Consider the following 20,914-nt stretch of genomic DNA (forward strand, 5'->3'; position numbering starts at 1 on the left):
CTTCAGGAAAGTCCAATAGGGGGGCGGGCAGGAGAGCCAGTCCCATCTTGCTTTGTTCACACGCAGCTGTGACTTCCTCCCAGAGCCCCCAGGGCGGCTCTCAGGGCTGGGCTCCAGCCGCCCTCCTGGGTCTCTCTTCTCTCTTTCAAGGCCATTCTGTTCTCTCTCCCCCCTCCCTTTGCATCCAGGAAGCCACTTGCATTCCCTCCACCTCCCCCCACCCCCCAGTCCCATGTTTCCCTAGATTCACCCCCCTCCCCTCCCCCCCACCAAGCCACCCCAGGACACAAACAAATGACAATAACCAATCCCAGGTCTACTGATATGTTTACAAGGATGACCTACGCTCTCACAAAATCAAAGTGGGAGAGGGACCAGGGTAAGGCTGCAAAGCATCCTGGAGGATTCCGTGCAGCCCGACGATGGCTGACACTGGACCCGCAGCAGTCGATTTCACGGCCAGCGCGGTCTCCCTCATCTTCAGCTTTAGATTGTGGAGGTCCGGTCCACCCCGTCTGGAGAGAGAGCACACAGCGGGCACCGTGAGCGGGGCAGTTCCCATCAGCCCCCTGCTCCCACGCCATGCAGGCCGGGCCTCCCAGTCTCTGAGGACAGGGAAGGGCTGCATTCATTCATTCATTCGGTCACTCAGTCATTCCACATCCACCCACCCGCCATTCGGGAAGTAGCTATTTAAAAAAATATATATATATTTTATTGATTTTTTACAGAGAGGAAGGGAGAGGGATAGAAAGCTAGAAACATCGATGAGAGAGAAAACATTGACCAGCTGCCTCTTGCACACCCCCTACGGGTGATGTGCGTGCAATCAATGTACATGCCCTTGACTGGAATCGAACCTTGGACCCTTCAGTCTGCAGACTGACGCTCTACCACTGAGCCAGTAGCTATTTTGCCTGTAACCATACTGAGTGGGCAGCCGAGACCTAAAGTCCCAAGGGCTTATCAGCGAGCAGAGAAAGGGGCAAGGGCCAGCCATCATAGGGGTGGCAATGGCTGTGCTCAGCAACCACGACCTGAAGGCCACGGGGGTGGGGGGGGAGGGTGCAGGGAGCCTGGCTGGCTTTGCTCATATCCAAACGGCAGCAGACTTGTCCCAGTCTCAGCCTAGATATCCTGAACCTGGCCTCCCAGAGGGAGCACCTAGATTCCCTGGGCAGGACTCAGGGATGGTTGGAGGACCTACGTGGCGTCTCACCAGCAGGGACGTGGAGGAGAAAGATTTCTTAATTGAGATTTTGATTGTGATCACTGTCCGTTCACATACAGTTGTAAGAAAAGTACCAGGTTTCCCCAATGATATTATTTTGCAAAGCTTTAGTATATAATCACCACCAAGAGATTGACACAATTTACCCATCTTATGCAGATTTCCTCTTTTACTTGGACGTGTGTGTGTGTGTGTGTGTGTGTGTGTGTAAAGTTCTATACAAAATGTGGAGTGTTTTTAAACGAGGGAAGCAGATGCCCCCTACGGTCCTCTGTGGCATCAAATCACCAATCCCAGAGGCCCTCGGATGTGCACTTACCCCCATACCCTCTCCCCGCCGTGGGTATCTACTCGCACCTCCCTTGGTGGCTCTGCAGTGGGAACTGATGATGGGAGAATGGGAGGGGCGTGTGAGCACATGGGTGTGTGCGTGGGGTGGGAGTGCAGAGGTCACTCCCTCATCCACAGGGCACCCCCTTGCCAGGGCCCCCTGGCCCCCTCATTTTTGCCCACCCTTCAAGGCTGTGGGAATAGGGAGCTGGAAACTGGAAATTCCAACTTACCCTCCCCTCCCCACTCTCCCCACCCCCAGTCACATTTTCAGGAATCACAACCATAGACCTCATCTACCCAAAGGAGACGCTTTCCATCTGCAGGGGAAGGACCCACAGACAAGTCCAGACTCACCGTCTACCGCTGTGCGCACTGTGCCTCGCACAACGCCAGGGGGTGCTAGTGACATGCAACCATCACAGCGTTTATAGTTAAGGACCGAATATTTCGAATAAGAGACAGGACAGGACAGTTGAGAAAGTGGAGCCATTTCCTAGCTTATGCACATCTCCCTGCCAGCTGGTTGTGGGGCTGTGAGACTCAGGACGGAGCAAGGAGAAACGGTAAGAGGAGGGGCAGGGGTCGTGGGATGCGCGAACCCCGGCACATCGAAGGGAACTGCGCATTCCTCTCTACGGTACACGTCCCTGCAGCCTCCATTCAGCTGGGAAAAACCTCAATTTTGTATCGGTTGCCCACAGAACCCCTCCACAGTCAGAAAGATAACCAGCACAGAAGGATGGGCTCCCAAGGCCCGGACTCTGGACCAGTGCACAGAATGGCCGTCCTGGGACACGGTGCCCCAGCAACCTGAGCACCTCGCCTCTCCCGAGGCGCGAGCAGAGGAAGCTCCTGGTCTGCTTTCCTCTCCCTGGTTGTTGTTTGTCTTCCTGTAAAAGGACTGAATTCATCGCCGTTCTGTCCCCAGCAAGGCCCCCTTCCCTGGCACCTGGAAGGGCTGGGCCGGCAGAGCGGGCAGGGCCTTAGCAAGAGGGCGTGCGGCCACTGTGCCCAGCGGGGCCCCTGGAACTAATCTGCACTCTCTGCTTGGGGGAGGGGGGTTAGAGGAATCGCGTATGAGGCCTCCCGCCAGGGGACTGCAGAGGAGAACACAGCAACGAAAAACCTTAGGAGAGTGATCAGGTGACAACATTAGCAAACACACATCCGTTCAGAGAGGTTTTCTGTAAAAAACCCACAGAAGAAAGGGCTGAAAAACGAAGCCTTCTGAATAAAAGCCTCCCTTTAAGAAAGAGCATTTGGCATTCTGGTTACTAATGATGATGGTGTTGGTCCCTACCAGTTTGGAAAGAGCTTCCAATTCGCCAATTATCGAGAACTATCCAGCCCTGGGGGAAAGGCCAGTCTCCTTGCTGACTCAGAGACAGGGAGAGCTCCTCTCTCCCACCATCCCAGCCACTGGCAGGTAGGGGAGGGTTTCTGGGGCCGCGCAGTGGGCGGAGGGTGGGCTGATGAGTTGAGGTCTATGGGGGTTCCCTTTCTGAGAAAAATGGAGATAGGATTCGCATACCACAAATTTCATCCTGTTCAAGGGCACAGTTCAGCAGTGTTTAGTATATTCACAAGCGGTGCGACATCACCACCATCTAACTGCAGCATCTTCTTGTCGTCCCCAAGAAGAACTCTGCGCCCACTCCCCTCTCTGCAGCCCCTGACCACCACAGTCTGTCCTTCCTGTCCCCATAGACATGTGCCTGCTCTGGACACTGGTCACGCCATCACTTCACAAGGGGAATCCTGTTCTGTGTGGCTCCTTTCACTTAGCATACGTCTGTCCCCTCCCACTCCCCCCGGGTCACAGCCTGTGTCAGCACTTCATTCTCTTTAAGGCCGAACCGTATGGTTATACTACATTTTGTTCATCGAACTTGGGGTTGTTTCTCTTTACTCATCAGAGGCTACTGGTGTGGGCCGACCCCGTGTCCTCGGCGAGCTGGAGAAGAGGGGCCTCAGCCTGGAGGAACCAGGATGGACTGAGGATGCTGTGCAGCTTCCAGGATCCGAATGGCCGAGGGAGAGCAGTGCGTGCACACGGAGCTCCCGGCACCCGGGCGGTCGCAGGAGGAGCTGGGCCCTGACAGGCACTGGGTCCCCTGGCACAGAGCGGGCACTGTCGCCGGCTGTGGACAGCCTCACACACCCCCTCCCACGCTGCTCCGGCAGAGCGTTCTAAGCTGCCTCATTCGGTTTCAGGGTAAGGCTGGGTGTGCGGAGACTAAACTTTAAAACTCCCTGGGCAGAAGGACAACGCTCTCTGGAATAGCCGATGGAGCTTTCCCCCATTCCGCCCACCCGACTCCACTGCCAGACACACGCATGTTGGGCCCTGGGTGTGCCACTGGCCCGTCTCTGGGGTGGGTGAGTGCGTCCAGACTGAGGCCATCGGGAAGGGTCACAGGAGGCCTCCCCGGGTCTCCGTGACTCAGAGCCACCCGTCCCGGACGCTGGCAGGGAGGAGCGGACGGCTCTCCTCCTCCTGCCAAACGTCCCAGGGCTGGCGGCGCGTCCCAGCCGGACACAGGCACCGGTTAGTACCAGGAGGGCACGGAGTCCTCCCGGGCTGCTGTGACAACGCAGGGTTTCAAACACACCATGGGAGGACCTGCTGCTTCTGGGACCTCTTCGCAGCCACCCCCCTGCACCCCACGGGCACATCCAACAAGACGGGCCCCATCACCCTGCCAAGGACCCCTCGGCCTGCTGGGGCGCCAGGCACTGTGGAAGCCATTTGGATATGAAAACAAGCAGGGATTTCTGTCTCAGAAGTCCTGTTTTAGAGCAAGTTGGGATGTGCTTGGACCAGGCTGGAGCAGGAAAGAAGGCCGTGTTGTGGGCATCTTCCCACTTGAGGCCACGTGCTCCCGGCGTCGGGCTGGGCTGACACCTGTGGTGGGACTCCCGTGCGCACTCGGGGGGTGAGCCTCCGGGGAAGGGAGCCGGGCTCAGCTCCAGGTCCTCCTGACTCCCTTCCCCAGAAACGAGGTCGAGCGGGCACGTGGGCACTGGGTGTGGGGTGGCTTGCTGACAGTCCAGTAGCCCCTGAGGCCCCTCTCTCCGGTCCCCTGCCTCCCTCTTCTTGTGCTCTTCCCATCCCCCCAAAGGGCAGACAGCACATGGGCAGAGGCTCCCCGGAGCATGAGAAACACCAGGGGGACACTCACCTCCCAGGGCGTGCTCGGTCATACTGAGGCACAAGGACTCCAGCCTGTTGTTGATGTCAGGTTCAGTCACGGGAAGCTGGAATTCTGCAGGGGGCAGAGGGTTATGTGGGTGACGGGGGTTCTAAGAGCAAGGAGAAGGCATGCACAGCGGCCCTGGCTCCACCTGCCAGGGGGAGGGTCTGCGGGGCCTCCCTGGGAGGGCCTGGGGGCACTGTCAGGGCCAGCACGGAGGGCACGTCACACCCACAGAGTCCACTGTGAATGTGGGCGGCTGCAAGCAAACCGGTGACTAAGAATAGCCGCTCCGAGTCACAGTCTGTCAGTCCTCTGCTCAGAACCAGCTAGCGCCTTCCCGTCAAAGGCAACCCAACCCCTGCTGTGCCCGGCAGGCCCCACACTGTCTGGCTCCTTGTTAGCTCCTGCCCTGGTCCACACTCCCCTCCTCCAGTCTCCCCCCAGGCCCTCCTCTGCCCCAGGGCCATTGCACTGCCGTCCCCTCTGCCCAGATTGTTGGGCCTGGATGTCTCCACGGCTCTCCCTCTCCCCGCCCTGTGGTCTCCTGCTCTACTGTCGCCTCAGAAAGGACCTTCTGTTCACTGTGTGTGAACAGGACTTCCGGCCCCATCCCTATCTTCAGCTTTCCTTCACTGCACAGATGTCACAGCACCTGACCCACGCATGTAACTGCTGCTTCCCCCAGTTGAAAGTTCGAGTCATTGGAACAAGACGTGGCTCTGCTCCCCGTGCCTACACCAGGCCCGGCGCATGTCTGCTTCCTCCTGAGCAGCAGGGATGGGAACCACCGCATGGAAAGCACCTCTTCTGCACCTGAGCCCACGCCGGGCACCAGGTTCCCAGGTGGGCCTCAGCGAGGCTGAGTGACCCGTCACGGTTAGCTGCTGACACGGAGCTGGGCCAGGAACCCACATGGATCTGGTCCCAGAGCCCAGCTCTCCCTGCCAACACAGCCTTGGGCTGAGCTGTCTGCTCTGCGGACCCTCCCTGTCTTCCCAGGCTCCAGACCATGGGGCCTTCCTCCTCTCTCCTCCTGGGGCCCCCGTGGCCAGCCTCTCCCTGGCCCTTATCCTGCGGAGCTCCTGAATGTCCTTGACCAGCTTGGAAGTGCCTTGCAGACTGCGATGGTGCATTCATAGTTCTTTGAATCTCCCGGAATGACTTCCTGCACACCTTGGACATGCCTACTGTGGAGGGATCAGAAACGGGGCAAGACACAGCAACTCTGACAGCTAAGACCTGAAGTCCTAGAGCAGGGAAGCAGGAAAAAAATCAGCCAGTGTGTGTGTGTGTGTGTGTGTGTGTGTGTGTGTGTGTGTGTTCTGTGCCTGGGAAGTCTCTGCTCTGCCTCCACGTGACCCTGGGAAGCTGTTCTCTTCTTGGGGCCTTTGCTCTTCTCCCTGTCAAGGATCCTTGCCGGTGTCCCAAACGTAAGGCCATGTCCTTGCTCCTCCACATCTCCACCAGGGGGCGCTCAGGGGCTGGGCCGGGGATTACAAATGCGTTGGTGGTTTGGTGGGATAGGAAGTTGAAACCAAGGGCTAACCCAAAGTATTTGTTTTCCTTGGTTGGCTGTACATTTACGTATCCTTTGCAGTCTGGGTTCCCCATGACCAGCTCGCTCAGAGGCAGATGCTGTTTCCGATACTTAAACTTCGCAGAGAGAAACCTGACAGAGCGGGCCAATGCGGAGAGCACTGGGGAGCAGAGAGGGTTCTTCCTGACACAGGTCCCAGCACCAGTGGGACTTCTGTGTCAGATCGTGAGGCCAATGGGGCTTCCAGGGCCACTGAAAGGGAGGATGCAAGGGTCTCCCCCCCCCCCATCCCCCTTCGCTGGCTGCTCTCAAAGTGGGGCCAGGGCAATTAGACAATCCAGGGGGGAGAGTATGTTAGTATTTTCATCCATTCATGTGAAAATCATATGCATGCAAAAATTAGCAGCCTTCAGGGTGGTGTGAAATTTATAAAAGAGAATCACCATTTTATATATAGCCAGTTAGCAAATATGGAAAAAAAAACCCTCAGCAATTCTAGCCATCCATATGCTCATTGTAAAATTTAGTTTACTCTCTAGCACTTCCCTTTCAACAAACACTGTGGAGAGATTTGGATAAATAAAGATGCTCGACATTTGGAGAGAAGTGTCTCAGCTGCAGGATTTCTTGCCAACACGCAGCAAAGTGACATTTTCCAAGCCCGGGATTGCGTGTTCCAAAGAGGGGGCTGAGAAGCGCCGGGCTCCACGCTCCAGAGTCTCCGAACCTTCGCGCTGCTCTTTTAGGCGGAGAGGGGGCGTGCTCGCTCTTCCTCCCCCAGCTCCTCCCTCCGGCCCCCTCCGTTTTCAGAAAGGCTCTGAAAAATCCCAAGTCCCGGGAGAGACACATATGCTCAGATTCCTGAGTTTCCCAATAGTGTGACTTCTTAATTGGGTATGTGACAAACACAGATCCGTGGCATCTCTCTGTACGTACACGAGGGCTGGGCACCAGCCTCGGGCTCGGGCGGGGAGCCCTCAGCCACGTGTGGGTGGGTGGGTGGAGCTCTCTCAGAGCCGTGGAGGCGCACTCGGCAGCTCCTGCTCCACAGTGGCCACCGGCCGCCTCTTGCCACGGCTCCTGCTGTCCCTACGGACTCACCGCAGTTATCCTGGGCCCCTGCTGTAATGGCCCGGGCCCAGGCGGTTTCTAGTCCTCCAGGAGGCGACAAGGAAGGACTCTGTGCCGGAGTCCCCTGCTGTCTCTCCAGCTCAGATGCCCCCTCTGTGCACCAGAAATTCTTCCCTCGCCCTCGGGTGGATTGTTCCAGGATTCAGCGAGGCTCCCAGCTCCGACGCCCGGGGTCCAGCTGACTCAGGACTTTTTACTTGTGTTGTTCAGAAATGCCACAAGTACAGGACCTCAGGTGCAGGCCCCAGGGTCAAGAAGATTCTAGAAGGCAGTGGGGCTGCTCATCCTTCACGCCCGGGGTGGCCCAGGTGGCTTTTCCGGGGCAGCAGCAGGGCAGTCCCGCTGAGGCCCGGTGCTCCCGGGCTTGATAGGAAGAGGCATGTTAGAACGGAAAGCTTCAGGATCCCACTTTGCCGATGGCATCGGGGGCTCCTCCGCCGAGAGGCTTTGGAAGTCGGGTGAAGTGAGAAGCAGGGCCCACGGCTGGAGAGAACTCAGGAGAGGCAGGCTGGTGAGGGACAGAGGCTGGGACCTGGGACCTGGGTCGCTGTGATGGGGTGGGGCAGGGCAGGTAAGGAAGAAAGGGAGCCAAAGCCGGAGCCCAGAAGGAAAAGGGGAGGATGGTAAGGAGGCACAGAGGCCAGTGTGGGCAGGAGGCGGAGTCGGCGAGGCAGGCAGCTGGCGTATCACTGAGCGGTCTTGGTGGGCGAGGGGGGGACGTGAGTAATGCAGGAGTCGCCCCCCTGAGTCAGTGACGGAGGCGGAGGCTTTTCTCTGGTGGCTTCAGCCCTGAGCCTGCAGAGGGAGTGCAGTGGGAACCCTCTGGTGCCCACAGTTCCACCAAACATGGGTGAGCAGGATACGGTGCACGACAGTAACATGGTGCCATCTTGCCGTCAGCTGGTCTCTTCCAATGTGACTCTTAAAACGCAGGGGGCGCGGGCCCTGCTGGGATCTCGGCTGTGATAGGACTCACTCACTCACCAACCTCCCCGAGCAGGGCTGTCTGCCTGCTTACTAGAGGGCAGAGGGCCGATGTGTATTATGTGAGGGGGTCCCTGTTCTGGCCTCGGCCTCTGCCTGGCCGCCCCTGCCTCCCCGCCATGGACTCCGTGCTCTGATGCCCTCTCCCTTCCCGCACTCTCTCGAAGGCAGCTCTCCGAAAGGAGCTGGGAAGCTCACACGCACGAAGCGGGACAGAAATGGTGAGGGCTCGAGGCGTGCGGAGTCTGATGGTGGGAGACGTGCAAGCGTGAGCTGGTGCAGAGGGGCGGCTGCTGTGAACAGGCCTGTCCCCAGGACATGCTGCCACGGGAGGCACGCCTCATCCATCGCACAGTTGGCGGGCCAGCTCCAGGGGTCGTTGGCACATGGCTCTGTGCAAGGGAGGAACAGGATCCCCGGGGCGGCTGCCCACCGACCCCTTTGAGGCCTGTCCTTTGAGGCCCGCTGCCGCCGCCCTCTGCCCTTTCTCTCTCAGGCCCACCGGTGTCAGGAGCCTCGGCTTCCCAGCGTCGCTCTAGGGCTGGATCCCAAGGGTGGCTGAGCCCGGTCAACAGGAATCAGGCTGCTTCCAGTCTTGCAGGTGGGCAGACGCCCGGCCTCTGGGAGGATCCTGAGCGCTCTCACCGGGCGCCAGGCTTGTTCTGAGCTCAAGTCCCTCCGGGTGAGTCCAGGAGACCTTGTCCCCTCGCTTCGTGTTTCCTACTCATCCCGAGGCCAGCGAGAGGCAGCCATGACCCAATGCTCTCCTGGCTTGTCCCAGGCAGCGTCCAGAAGCTGCGCACATGTGTGGGAGCGAGGTGACCACCACCCCGCCTGGGCTGCCACGGGGAGCCTTCTTGCAAATCTGAGCGAGGCAACTGGTTGGCGGATGCTCAGCCTGGTGCTGGTTCCAGCCCGCAGCCTTTACTAGATCCTCGGGAGATGTTTAGTCTTCCATGATTCTGGTGAACCATTTTAAGTTAACAGAATAAATAAGAGCCCCTTTAGAATGCATTGGGGTCTTCGGGATTCACCCTGAGGGTTTGAGACGGATGCTTTGAAGCCTTGGCCGCCGGAAAGAAACTGCTGTGCTGCCCTGGGAGGCGGCTGAGTATTCAATGTGGGTTGGTCACATGTCTCTGTTCCCTTTCGGTTCACCATTACAGCTGCCCTGCAAACACGAAGGCCGCTTTCTGCCTCCCTGACTCCTGCCGCCCCGAGAGAATCCTGATTCTAGTCCACCCTGCCCCACCACCACCCGAGACGCCTGCCTAGTGAACAGGAGACCCAGCGCCTGGCCCCCCTCTGAGGCCCTGTCTCTGGAGGGCGAGGCCTCGTCTGGGCCTGGCAGTGGGTGTTTAAGGTCACAGACCTCCTGGTGCCCAGGATGCCTACACATCCCGTCCCGATTCTCTGTTGCTGGGAGCGGGTTATACACAATGCTGCAGGGCAGCAGAGGCTGGGGCTGAACGACCCAGGGATAACGTTCACAACCCCTGAACTTCACCCAGTATTTCTGCCTGGGAAGAAACATAGCTACAAGTATCAACACGGAGGAAAGGAGCTTTAAAACGAAAGTGCATAGGTACGGAGCATTCTAGAGGCTAAGAAGCAACTGTAAACAGGCATCTGGACCTTGTGGATGCCCCTTCCTTTCCTGGCACACCTCACCCCATGGCAGCTCAACACCCCCCTCCCCCTCCCTTACTCTCCTCCCCCTTCCCCTCCTACACCTCTTTCTCCTCCTCTTCTTCCTCCCCTTACTCTTTCTCCTCCCCTTCCCCTTTTTTCTTACCCCTTCTCCTCCTTCCCCTCTTCTTCTTCCCCCTCCTCCCCCTCCTCTTCATCCTCTTCTTCCTCCTCCTCTCCTCTCCTCTTCATTCTCCTCCTCCTCCCCCTCCTCCCCTCCTCTTCATTCTCCTCCTCCTCCCCCTCCTCCCCTCCTCTTCCTCCTCCCCTCCTCTCCTCTTCATTCTCCTCCTCCTTCCCTGCCCTCCACAGCCTGCCTCCCCTTCACACCCCAGCACACTCTTGCCTGACTCCCTGCTCACAACCTCCCATAGATTCCCCACTGAGATTGGCTGAGCTCCGAACTCCTAGGCCTTGGATTTGGAATCCCCACCACCAGCACCATCTTTCCAGTCCCCTTGGTCAACCCTCCACTACATCAGCCCAGCAATGGCTTCTGGGACGCACCATGGCCCTCAGTACCACTGAAGTTTGCTCCCCTTCTGCCTGCGATGCCGCCTCCTCCTCCCCCTCCTCCTCCTCTGTGCCCTGAAGCTCAGCCCCAGTTCCAAGAGGCTTTCTTGTCCACCCAAGGCCACAGCGACCTTTCCCCTTCTAACCTCCTGTAGGACCAGAGCAAGCGCATCTACCGCCCAGGCTGGGCGTCTCCTGCAGGTGCACGTTTGGTGCGCCAGCCTGGGGAGCATCTAGGCAGGTGCAGCGTCTGCTTGTGTGGCTTTGCATTCTCTGTGGAGTCTAAGGCCCCTGTCTGCATGGAGAAAGGGTGCAAGTATTTGCTGGTTGTACATAGGGCTGGCTGCTTGTTTCGGAGGTAAGGTGAACGGTGAAATGGAAGTTGAGTTGCCCTAAGATGCTCTTTGATCAAGTGCAGGAAAGATGGCCGGTCCTAGCGGTCATGTTTGCAAGGCACTCCCAAACCGAGGGGTCTGAGGTGGGGGGTCCCCTTAGCATCAGCGCTGCCAAGCCTTCTATTTATCCGTCTTACTCTCTCCACCGCCTGCCCCCATGACACAGGGAACCCTTCCCACCCCCCTCCAAGCCCTCCAGTGGTATCTCTGCCTTAATCAACCTAGAAATATGACTAGTATCAAAAATATCCCCGTCAGATTGCAATGACTGCGGGGCTCCTCGCGCTGGCTTCCGGCCAACCCGCCGCCATTCATGCCGGCAAGGCACAGTTTAAAAAAGGAAAGGCTTCTACAAGCTCACAAGAATGCGTGGTGACAGTCGAGGCTAAGCACTTTGCAGCTGGGTTCACCAGGGGTCTATTCTGGCGTCCTGGCCTCGCCGGCCGGTGTGTCAGGGGAGGGCGGAGCGGGCGAGCAGGCGCCAGGCCCTACCTGGCTGCTGGAACATGAGCATGTTCTGGGGAGAGGTGTGCACGGGCAGCGAGCGGGTCCTCTGCACGGAGCTGTGGGTGCGGCTGGGCATGCTGTTGCTGCCTCCGGGGTTGGCAAACCAGAGGTTCTAGGGAGAAACACAAAAGGGTGAGTCCGGGCACCCTAGGGTGGGGGGCTGGCGGTCTGGGGAGCAGGGTTCTCCCTCCCCCCTCCCCCCCCTGCCCTGCAGAGCTCAGGAGACGAATCCTCTGCTGACTTCTGGCAAGAGGTATGCAGGCCAGCGTGCCCATCTGCTTCTATACAGTGAGGGGTTTCAGCTTCCGTTCCTTTTAGCGACCTGCCCCCCTCCTGAGCCCCAGGTCCCGCTCTAAACGACAGTTCAATCTGGACACCTCTCTCCCTCTCCCCTCTCCCTATTATCCATTTTGTTGCTTTTGCTTTCTTGTCATTTTTCTTGGAAATGGGGGGGAGGGGAAGGGGCTTATATATATATATTTGCAATGAAGAGCACCATTTCAGGTGCTAACTCATCTATTTGATTTTTTTGAGATTCTTACAAGTTACTACAGAGTGGGGGGGTGGGGAAGGAAAAGCCCTGGTGGGCAATGAGCTGGCACCATGGGGCGTGTGTTTGTTACTGGGTGGCAACTTCCTCTTGAACTGACCAGCCCTGGGCAGGGTGTGGGGCGAGGGGCAGAGAGGCGTGGGGCCTCAGGACAGGGGTCAGCTCTAGGCCACACACCGAGGATCACCGGGCAGCCAGCTCTGTCTGGCTGAGGGAGTTTTAACCCTTCCTCTGACTGTGGATTCTCCCCACAGTTGGACCACGACGAAGGAGCTATTTGCCATGAACAAAAAGGCTGAGCAAGGTCCTTAGAGGCTGAGGTTTCTCTGGAACCCAGTTTGGGGAGTGGTGAGGTCTGCTGGGGCAAGTCAAGGGTCTGGGCGAACAATAAACAGGTGTTACATTTCTTCCTAAAGGCACCCTTGCTAGGGCCCCAAGGTTGAAGTGGTCCCAGGGGCCTCCTAAGCCCCCTTATCAACCCCCCTCACCCCCCCACCCCCACCCCCTGCAATGAGGCCAGGCGCAGCCTTGGCCCTGGTCTGTCTCCCGGAGGAACAGCGCAAATGTAGAGGACAGGGCCCCTATCTCTCCCCTCACCTCGGAGTCATCTGGGGAAACATCCCGAAGCCTCCGGCGCTGAGCCTGCCCCCCCCCCCCCTCTGGTGCAGAACAAACCTGTCTTCCTTGTTTCATGATGGTGGGGTTGGCGGTGGTGTTGCGCTGGGTGGAGCTGACGAACCCACTGGTGCCCAAGAGGCCCAGGCGGGCGGAAGGGACGTTCCAAGAAGGGATCTGGTACTGGCGCGGGTTCCGCCGGCCCATGCCGCCCACAGAGCCGGCCGTCGGGAGGGAGTTGGACTGCCCAAAGCCGCGACTGTGGGAGCGAACAGAGAAGAACCAGGGGGTGTGAGTCCCCTTCAGCCATCTCACCCCCAGGCTGCCTGTGGGATGCCTCCTGGGAGACGGGGTCTGCTCACGTGTTGACAGTCATAAGGCTATGGGGTCCCTGGGGGACTGAACCAGGAAGGGGCTGATGGAAAGGACAGCTGGCAGCTGGGAGCAAAGATGCCAGGCACCGTCAGGGCGCGATTACAGCGATTCTTCCATCCTCATGACAACCCGATGAAGTGGGCGCTCTACCCGCTTTTATTCACAGCTGGAGAAGCAACAGAGCTTCGTAGTTTCTCAAAGGTCACTCAGCCAGCAGGGGGCAGTGCTGGCAGCCCAGAGGTTTAACCAGGGCGCTCCTGGGCCCTCTTCCAAGCTGGCCACAGGGCCCGGAGCACTCACCAGCCTGTCAAGAGGCCACACAGCGCCCTGACTGGTTTGGCTCAGTGAATAGAGCATCAGCCTGCGGACTCAGGAGTCCCAGGTTCGATTCCAGTCAAGGGCCTGTACCTTGATTGCGGGCACATCCCCAGATGGGGGTGTGCAGAAGGCAGCTGATCAATGGGTCTAACTCTCTATCTCTCTCCCTTCCTCTCTGTAAAAAAATCAATAAAATATATGAGAGACCACACAGCAAGAAGGCTGCACAGCCAGGCTTGGTGTTCCTTCCATCAAACCACAGTCTTCCCTGGTGTCTGTCTGGCTCTGTGGAAGGCTCGGGGACAGTGGCCCGAGAGCCCCATAGGACGTCAGCTCCCTGAAAAAAAGGTCGAAGTCTGTCCTCGTCAAGCCTATGTGCTCCGTGCCCGGATCCGCTCCTGACACAGTAAAGGCATGTTGAATGAATGCAAGGAGGGACAAGCTTCTGCCAGCCGGACGCCTCTCCAAAGGGCAGGACTGACCCACGGCGGGGGGCGCTGACTCCAGGGTGCGGAGGAGGGTATGGAGGAGGGATCTGGGAACGCAGACGGCGATGTTTGGCCCCAGCACACCCACTGCTGCCCACGGCACGGGCCCTCCCTGCGCAAAGACCGGAGGCCGCGGGTCTCCCCCAGGCCCACCAGGAAGGCCGCCGGAGACACAGGCAGGCGGCGCCCTCGGAGGCTGGGCTCCCTGCACCGCTGTGACCTCATCTCCAAAGCACTTGTCCTCTCTCTCTCCAACCCGCCTCAGGTTCTGGGAGGGCATGCGGCCGCCAGCGGGGTTTCAGGAACCAGCACATTCTTTCCAAGAAGAGTCAGCTTTAGTCATTCCCTGATGTTTAGGTCGAAATGCTTTACCTCCAATGGCCACAAGATGGAACAGACTCGCCTTCCCCACCGAGCAGAGCAGGGGGGGGGTTTGTGCCAGGCCTGTGAGGAGACTCCCGGAGACAGGGCTGACGTATGTAACCAGTTGAGGATGCTGAGGTGGGGGTGGGGGGCCCTGCAGAACAGTCATTTCCTTTGAGAGAGAGTTGTGTGTGCCTAGGGGGAGGGGCCTCTCAGCCATCAGCACGGCCGGCCGATCTCAGAAAATGTTTCTCTTTCCCCAGCATTCCTGTTTTCCCAGGGAGAGAGGGAGGGCGGGGAGGAGAATTCCACGGTGAGCTGGCCGAACTGATTTCTGGGCTCTCTGTCTTTCCGCTCCCAGGCGTTTGTGGCTCCTCTGCGTGTGGTCAGAAGGGGCACTCCTGATTCTAGGTCTCTCTGTGGATCCCGTCCTTCCTCCCTCTTCTTCCCCTCTTTCTTCTGCTACTAAGGTTTATGACGTGTGGTTTGGAAGAGGAAACTCAAGCCAGGGTGGGTAGGAGTCTTTCATGGGATGGCAGAGACCTCCTTTGGAGGAAGGACCATCTGAGCGACTGACGGGTGGGGAAGCGAGCGGTGGTTGTGTGTGTGTGTGTGTGTGTGTGTGTGTGTGTGTTTTAACTATGAAAACTAGGCCTTTGGTTTTTGGAGTCAGAATTTTGGCCACCTGGTAGATGATTCAGTATTCTGCTAAGACTTTTCCTTATTTAGTGCGAATGGCTTTTTTCCCCCCCTCGTTTTCCCTTTCGGTTGGATTTTTTAAAAGTTACTTCATATGCAAAATACAGTAGTAGTCAGTGAATGGTGCTGAAAGGATTTGTGCCTCCGGGAAGGCAGAGTGTGTCTTGAGCAATCTAATGTGGGCAGAGGGTTCTGGTAAGGGCCCCGGAGGAATGAGGGCTCCAGGCCTCCAGAAGGGAGGACTCGCTGGCTGGCTGCGGTGGGAAAGCCCAGAGTATTTTGGGGATAGAATGGGCGGGTTTGAGGAGAGTTTGGCTGGGCCATCTTTCTCATGACGGTGGGCTCTATTACGGTGGCGTCCTTAACAGGCTATGACAAAGCCACTGCTGGCAACCAGAGCGAACGCCTAGGTTACTTAAGATCACTAGGCTTAATGAGATAATCATTCCTTCTGGGGCGAGAATAAAGCGACAAAAGTAAATTTTCATTTTTCATTCTCTTCCTCTGCCCGTTTGCGTCTCTCTTTCTTTGCCTTCCTAAGTCTAACCAAGCGATTTCATTATCTTGAAGTGCGTGAAAAGACTAAAGAAGAACCAATTAGTTTGGGATTTAGGATAATTCAAGCAGGGGGTGGGCTGCAGACACCTTTGTATTATTGGAGAAACGGGTCTTCAAAGCAAATTAATAGCATAAGAAGATCCCAGAGGTAATACATAGGAGAACAAATTATTTTCTAGAGCTTTAGCAACCTCCAACTGAACATCTACAATTGATGATTAAATTCATTCTTATCTAATCCACAAAAGAGCCCCCTGGGACTCCAATCTGGCAAACCTTAGGTTAGGTAGCCCAAAACAAGCTTTAGGTAGTAACGCTCTAGAGAGGTCAAGGTTAACCAAGGACAAGGCAGAGCAGACAGAGGCAGGGGATGAAACTCCAAGGTGAGTAGCAAAGGCCTTAAAAGCTCTATCTTCGTGGTCAACTTCTAAATCCTTCCTTCCACTTGGAATTTGGCTCCCATGGGGCTGGTGTGGCAAGAGGAGCTGGCACCTCCTCTTCATACTCGGGAGAAGTGTTGCTGCTCGTACAAAGCGAGAGAGAGAGAGAGAGAGAGAGAGAGAGAGAGAGAGAGAGAGAGAGAGAGAGAGAGAGGAGAGAGAGAGAGGAGAGAGAGAGAGAGAGAGAGAGAGAGAGAGAGAGAGAGAGAGACTGGGAAAGGGGCAGCCCCAGGGGAGGGGGCTGAAGTGCAGGCCAGGCCTTTCACCAGGATGCAGAGCTGATCCAGCCCAACCCGCCAGGAGGCACCCCAGAGGGCATGGGGCCAGGGAGTGGGAAATGAAGAGCATTGCTTGGCCTGCCCACCTTTTCTGCACAAAGACCACGAGAGCCGCCTGGCACCCACAGTGGTTAAGAGCATTGACCTGGCTGCCATCGCCTACCGACTCCTCCATAAAACGAGGCTGACGGCAGCTCCTCGACCTTACGTGGTTGTTGCAGGATTCAGTGTATTAATGTTCTCCACGTGCTTGGATAACTGGCACATAGTAAGTGTTAAATGTTTGTTTAATAAGCATCCATGTTGTGTATAGGGTGGACAATTCATATTTTTTACATTAATCGTTAAGAAAGACTTCACAAATTTCAACCTTAAATAATATCAAACAGTGATGTTGTAAGGTAGACTTATGCAAGTAAATGCACTGAGAAATGAATCCAGAACTTCTCAGGTGCAAGTGAAAACATCACGTGCTCATGTTTAAAAATGCAAAATAAATGGAATGTGTATTTTTAGGATGTTCGCCTCATCATTCTCTTGTCTCCCCAAAACTCCCTGTCATTGTACAAGGCCTCATCCACGCTTCTCCTTAATTCATTGGCACTGTAATTCACCTTTCCTATGCCACTGGGCTCCTCAATTTAAAGCCAATTCAAGGGAATGGGGTCTTGAGTACAAAAAGGCTTATTTTTAACTGCATCCAAGGAGCTGAAGCACTGTGAGAAATCGAGAATGGTACTGCTCCACTCTTAGATTGCAACTCAGACCAAAATAGACCAGCACTGGGCTCTTCACCCTGCCACCAACTATAATTAGCTTGTCTGCAGCTAGGAGAGAGAAAAAAAATTACACTACCCCTTAAGGTGCTGAGAGAACAGCCCGGTTTTGTCCTTTCAGAGCCCCCTTTTGGGGATAAACCACCAAGTGTGCTGCCGGCGTTCATTAAATTATATCCACTCTCCGCACCCGGACAGACGCTGTCACTTTGACAATGTTAATTGAGTTACCAAAGATCACATCCAACTCTTCCTCTGGGAATGCTTTCTCTGACAGCCTTTCCCAGCCCCACCTGCTGAAGGAACGCGATTTGGGACTCGCCACAGGGCACCCTGATGACCAATGAATGCCCCGCCTTGTCCTGACCCAGGAGCCCAGGCAGGCAACGAGGCACCTGGGGGGTCACCATGCAGTACAAACCATGAAATCCCAACGTACTTTCTTTGCTGTCGATATCCTGATATGTCTAGAAGGGTTTTCCGAGGGAAAGACCGAAAGAGCTTTTGCACCTGCTGTTTCCATGACAACAATCTTTTTTTCTGCGTCTCTGTAAATGCCTGCAAAAACAAACAGGATTTTTTAATGGGTGACGCAGCCTAGCATTAGGAGGAGAAACATGCAATTAATAGGGGAAAACATTGGCGTCTCTGCGATTGCCTTTTTTTTTCACCTGTTTTCAAGCTGGTTCAAACAGCAGTTAGTTTCATAACTGAAAATTCAAATTATTTGGCATTGGAGGTGTCTGGTAAGGTACATGCATTAAATTGTGTGTTTTTTTTTAATATATAATTTATTGATTTCAGAGAGGAAGGGAGAGGGAGAGAGAGTCAGAAACATCAATGATGGGAAGAGAGCCATTGATCAACTAACTGCCTCCAGCATGCCCTACACTGGGGATGGAGCCCCAAACCGGAGCATATGCCCTGACCAGGAGTCAAACTGTGACCTCCTGGTTCATAGGTTGATGCTAAACCATTGAGCCAAGCCAGCCGGGTAAAGTTTTGATAACCCTTGTTTTTGGTTGCATTTCTGATAGGCCCAAACCCACCTTCTCTTGCCTCTGACTCCACTCTGGACTCTATTTATTAACCAAGAATAAATTGCAGAATTGATTGCCGAATACTCTAGCTGCTGCAGCCTCCCCGGCATTTTCATAATCAATGGAAATGCTCAACCACTCCAAAAATCAATCCGCTTGATGGTGTGTGGACATTCTGAGTGGTCAGCTGGGCTTCAGAACATGGGGTTTAGTCTGCATTTAGGGCTGGGCTGAGAAACCTTCAGTTAAAGAATCTGGTGCCCTACTCAAAACTCATTGCACATGTCCCAACCGAAATGGTCTAAAGTTTAGGAAGATGGGTAGGTGTGATGGCTTCTCAAGTCTTTTCTAGTAAAGCTGGTGTTGGGGGATGTTGTGCCTACTGCCCTGTTATATGCTGTCATCTACATCATGTGTCCCTTTGTGTGCGCCATGGCCCAGGAAAAGACTTTCAGAGGTTGTTTGTCTCCAGGGCACAGACTCTCAAATTCATGGTCTATTAGATTTCCCCAAAGAGATGGTTAAAATGCAGATTCCTGGCCTCTTCCCCACACCTAGAGCCCGACAGTAGATCTGGAGGGGAGTCGGTGCCCTGGTAATTCTGCTGCAGGCAGCACCTGGACGTGGAGTGTTCGAGATGACGAGGACCCCACACACAATACAGGAATCCTGTCAAGTATCTAGAACCATGGTCCACAGGCCATGGAAATCCATTGGGTCTGACAGATCAGCATTAGCAGTGATGGAGATCATACGCCTCGGTAGTTTTGCCAGTAAGGCATGAAATTTAAGAAGCAATAAGCTATTACTTAGAATAACAGACTACATGATTATTTCCCAATGAAGGAAACAGATTCCTGAAACAAGGGGGGGGAATAGAAAGACAGCTTAATTTTCCTCTGATGACATTTAATCTTTAAGGACCTAAACACAAGAGAGCGATGTGAGCAAAAGCAAAAAGATATCAGTCATATTGCAGGAAAGTTATTGACTTGCAAACCGCTTCCCCCTGGTTGACCTTAGCCAGACACCATTAAGCGTTACCAACCAAGGGACCCGGTGCCCCATCAGAGAGAGATGCGGACCCTCCTCTCAGGTGAGGGGCAGGATGGTCTCATGGCTGAGAGATGAGCACCTGGTTCTCCTCTCATTTTTGGTGATGCTCAGTGAGTGTCCATCCACACATAAGGACCTCTGAGAACTGTGACAAGGCAAACGCATCCGCTGGACTCAGAAAGGGATGGACAGGTTCTGCTTTTGACTGGCTCATTCAGCCAGATGTTAAGTGAGGACCCAAGATGCAGGCACCCTGGTGAAGACGAGCTGAGGAGGAGGAGGGCCCAGCCAGTGGGTCAGAGGAAAGCTCTGGATGCAGACGGGAGGGCCTGAAGGCCCACACGCCCTTATGCGAGTTCCTCCACCTGAGACTCTGTTCCTTCTAAAAGCTGAGGGTGATAGTGTCTCCCTCTAATGGACGCTGGAAGGACTAAGTGGGATAACACAGGAAAAGCACTCAGAACATTTAAGGACGTGCCTGGCTCTTAGTAATGATTCAACCCACGCGGCTCACAGATACTCTCACCGGCTATTTTCAGTGGCGTGGACCAGCCTCGGGTTGTGGCATGTGAGCGTTTGTCTCGGTTGGTGTTCAACAGCCACCTTCAGTCCCAATGCATGACTTTGAGGTCTCAAAACTAGAGGCCTGAGCTGGTCTGGAGCTAGCCTGGAGGACAAGCCTGAACTTCAAGTGACAAAGGAGATAATGGTTCACTAGAGAGATGGGCATTCAAAGTGTGTCCGACCGAAATAGGTTTGGCTCAGTGGATAGGGCGTCGGTCTGTGGACTGAAGGGTCCCAGGTTCAGTTCCGGTCAAGGGCATGTACCTTGGTTGCAGGCACATCCCCAGTAGGGGGTGTGCAAGACGCAGCTGATGGATGATTCTCTCTCATCGATGTTTCTAACTCTCTATCCCTCTCTCTTCCTCTCTATAAAAAAATCAATTAAATATTTTTTAAATAAAATAAAGTGTGTCCAGGGACTCCAGTTCACACATGACATTGGCCACCTTTGGGGGCAAAGAGCCTCAGCAGAGGTCAGCTCTCTCACTCTGACCTGGGTGTCAGGCTCAGCTAGTGCCAGGCCGCAGGCAGTGGGAGTGAGTGGGCAGGCCGGTTCTCAGTCCTGGCGGGGCCGCTGGGAGCAGGAGCGCTGGGCCGTGGCTAAATGCTGGAGGCTGGTTCCTGTGCTCCGCCATCGGCTGGGATGCCTGGCACCACACCTCAGCCCCCTCCACCCTGGAAGGAAGATTCCACACTGCAGGCTGCCCAGACACAGCCAGCCAGCCAGCCACTGCTCCGTCTTCTGTCCCTGTCAGGCCCAGACCAATCCGTCTGTCTGGAGGAGGATGTGTCCTGCAGCTTGTGTGGCTGGATGAAAAGCCTCATTAAGGGGACACGCGCTCGGATTCCTAGAACCGGCAAGCAGGAGATTGCCGGGGTTTACAATCCATGAGGAAGTGGCCGGTCCCAGATACAGAATCCAGACCTTTCCTGTCTTCCCTTTTCCTTCTCCAGGGAGCCGGTCCTTCATCTCAGGAGGGAAGGTGCCTTGGAAGTGACCACACCTCCCCTTGCAGGGGGTGGGACAGCCGTGGGGGCTGAGGAAGGCAGGCCTGTCCCGGGCTCAGGCTGACCGACCTCCTGCCGGGCCGCACGGAGGGTGCCTTCTCTCACACACAACCCGGGGCTGTGGAAAATCATACAGACCGTTTCCTCTTTCTCAACTGAAATAATAAAGAGGCTTGAACAACATTTTCCCTTCCAAAGCATAAGACCTGAATTCAGGCAAGCGGACTCGGCCGGAGCTCCTATCTGCCAAGACTCCTGGTACCGAGAGG

General features: G+C 55.7%; 1 protein-coding gene across 7 annotated transcripts in view; it reads right to left on the reverse strand.

The window, feature by feature from the left end:
* Nucleotides 1-310: 310 nt before the first annotated feature.
* SAMD4A (sterile alpha motif domain containing 4A) overlaps nucleotides 311-20,914 on the reverse strand; it is a 215,910-nt gene continuing 195,306 nt past the window's right edge. For 5 of the 7 annotated variants that reach the window (XM_036436185.2, XM_036436167.2, XM_036436201.2 and 2 more), the window contains 5 exons: nucleotides 17,417-17,535; nucleotides 12,665-12,941; nucleotides 11,503-11,629; nucleotides 4,747-4,830; nucleotides 311-515 (listed from right to left, as the gene is read on the reverse strand). In XM_036436185.2, the coding sequence (XP_036292078.1) occupies nucleotides 487-515; nucleotides 4,747-4,830; nucleotides 11,503-11,629; nucleotides 12,665-12,941; nucleotides 17,417-17,535 (636 nt within the window). In that variant the 3' untranslated portion in view covers nucleotides 311-486. The remainder of the gene's footprint in view (nucleotides 516-4,746; nucleotides 4,831-11,502; nucleotides 11,630-12,664; nucleotides 12,942-17,416; nucleotides 17,536-20,914) is intronic. The other 2 variants (XM_036436193.2, XM_036436209.2) reach the window with 1 other exon arrangement.

This window comes from Pipistrellus kuhlii, unplaced genomic scaffold (genome assembly GCF_014108245.1).
Source record: "Pipistrellus kuhlii isolate mPipKuh1 unplaced genomic scaffold, mPipKuh1.p scaffold_m20_p_1, whole genome shotgun sequence".
Taxonomy (NCBI): Eukaryota; Metazoa; Chordata; class Mammalia; order Chiroptera; family Vespertilionidae; genus Pipistrellus; species Pipistrellus kuhlii.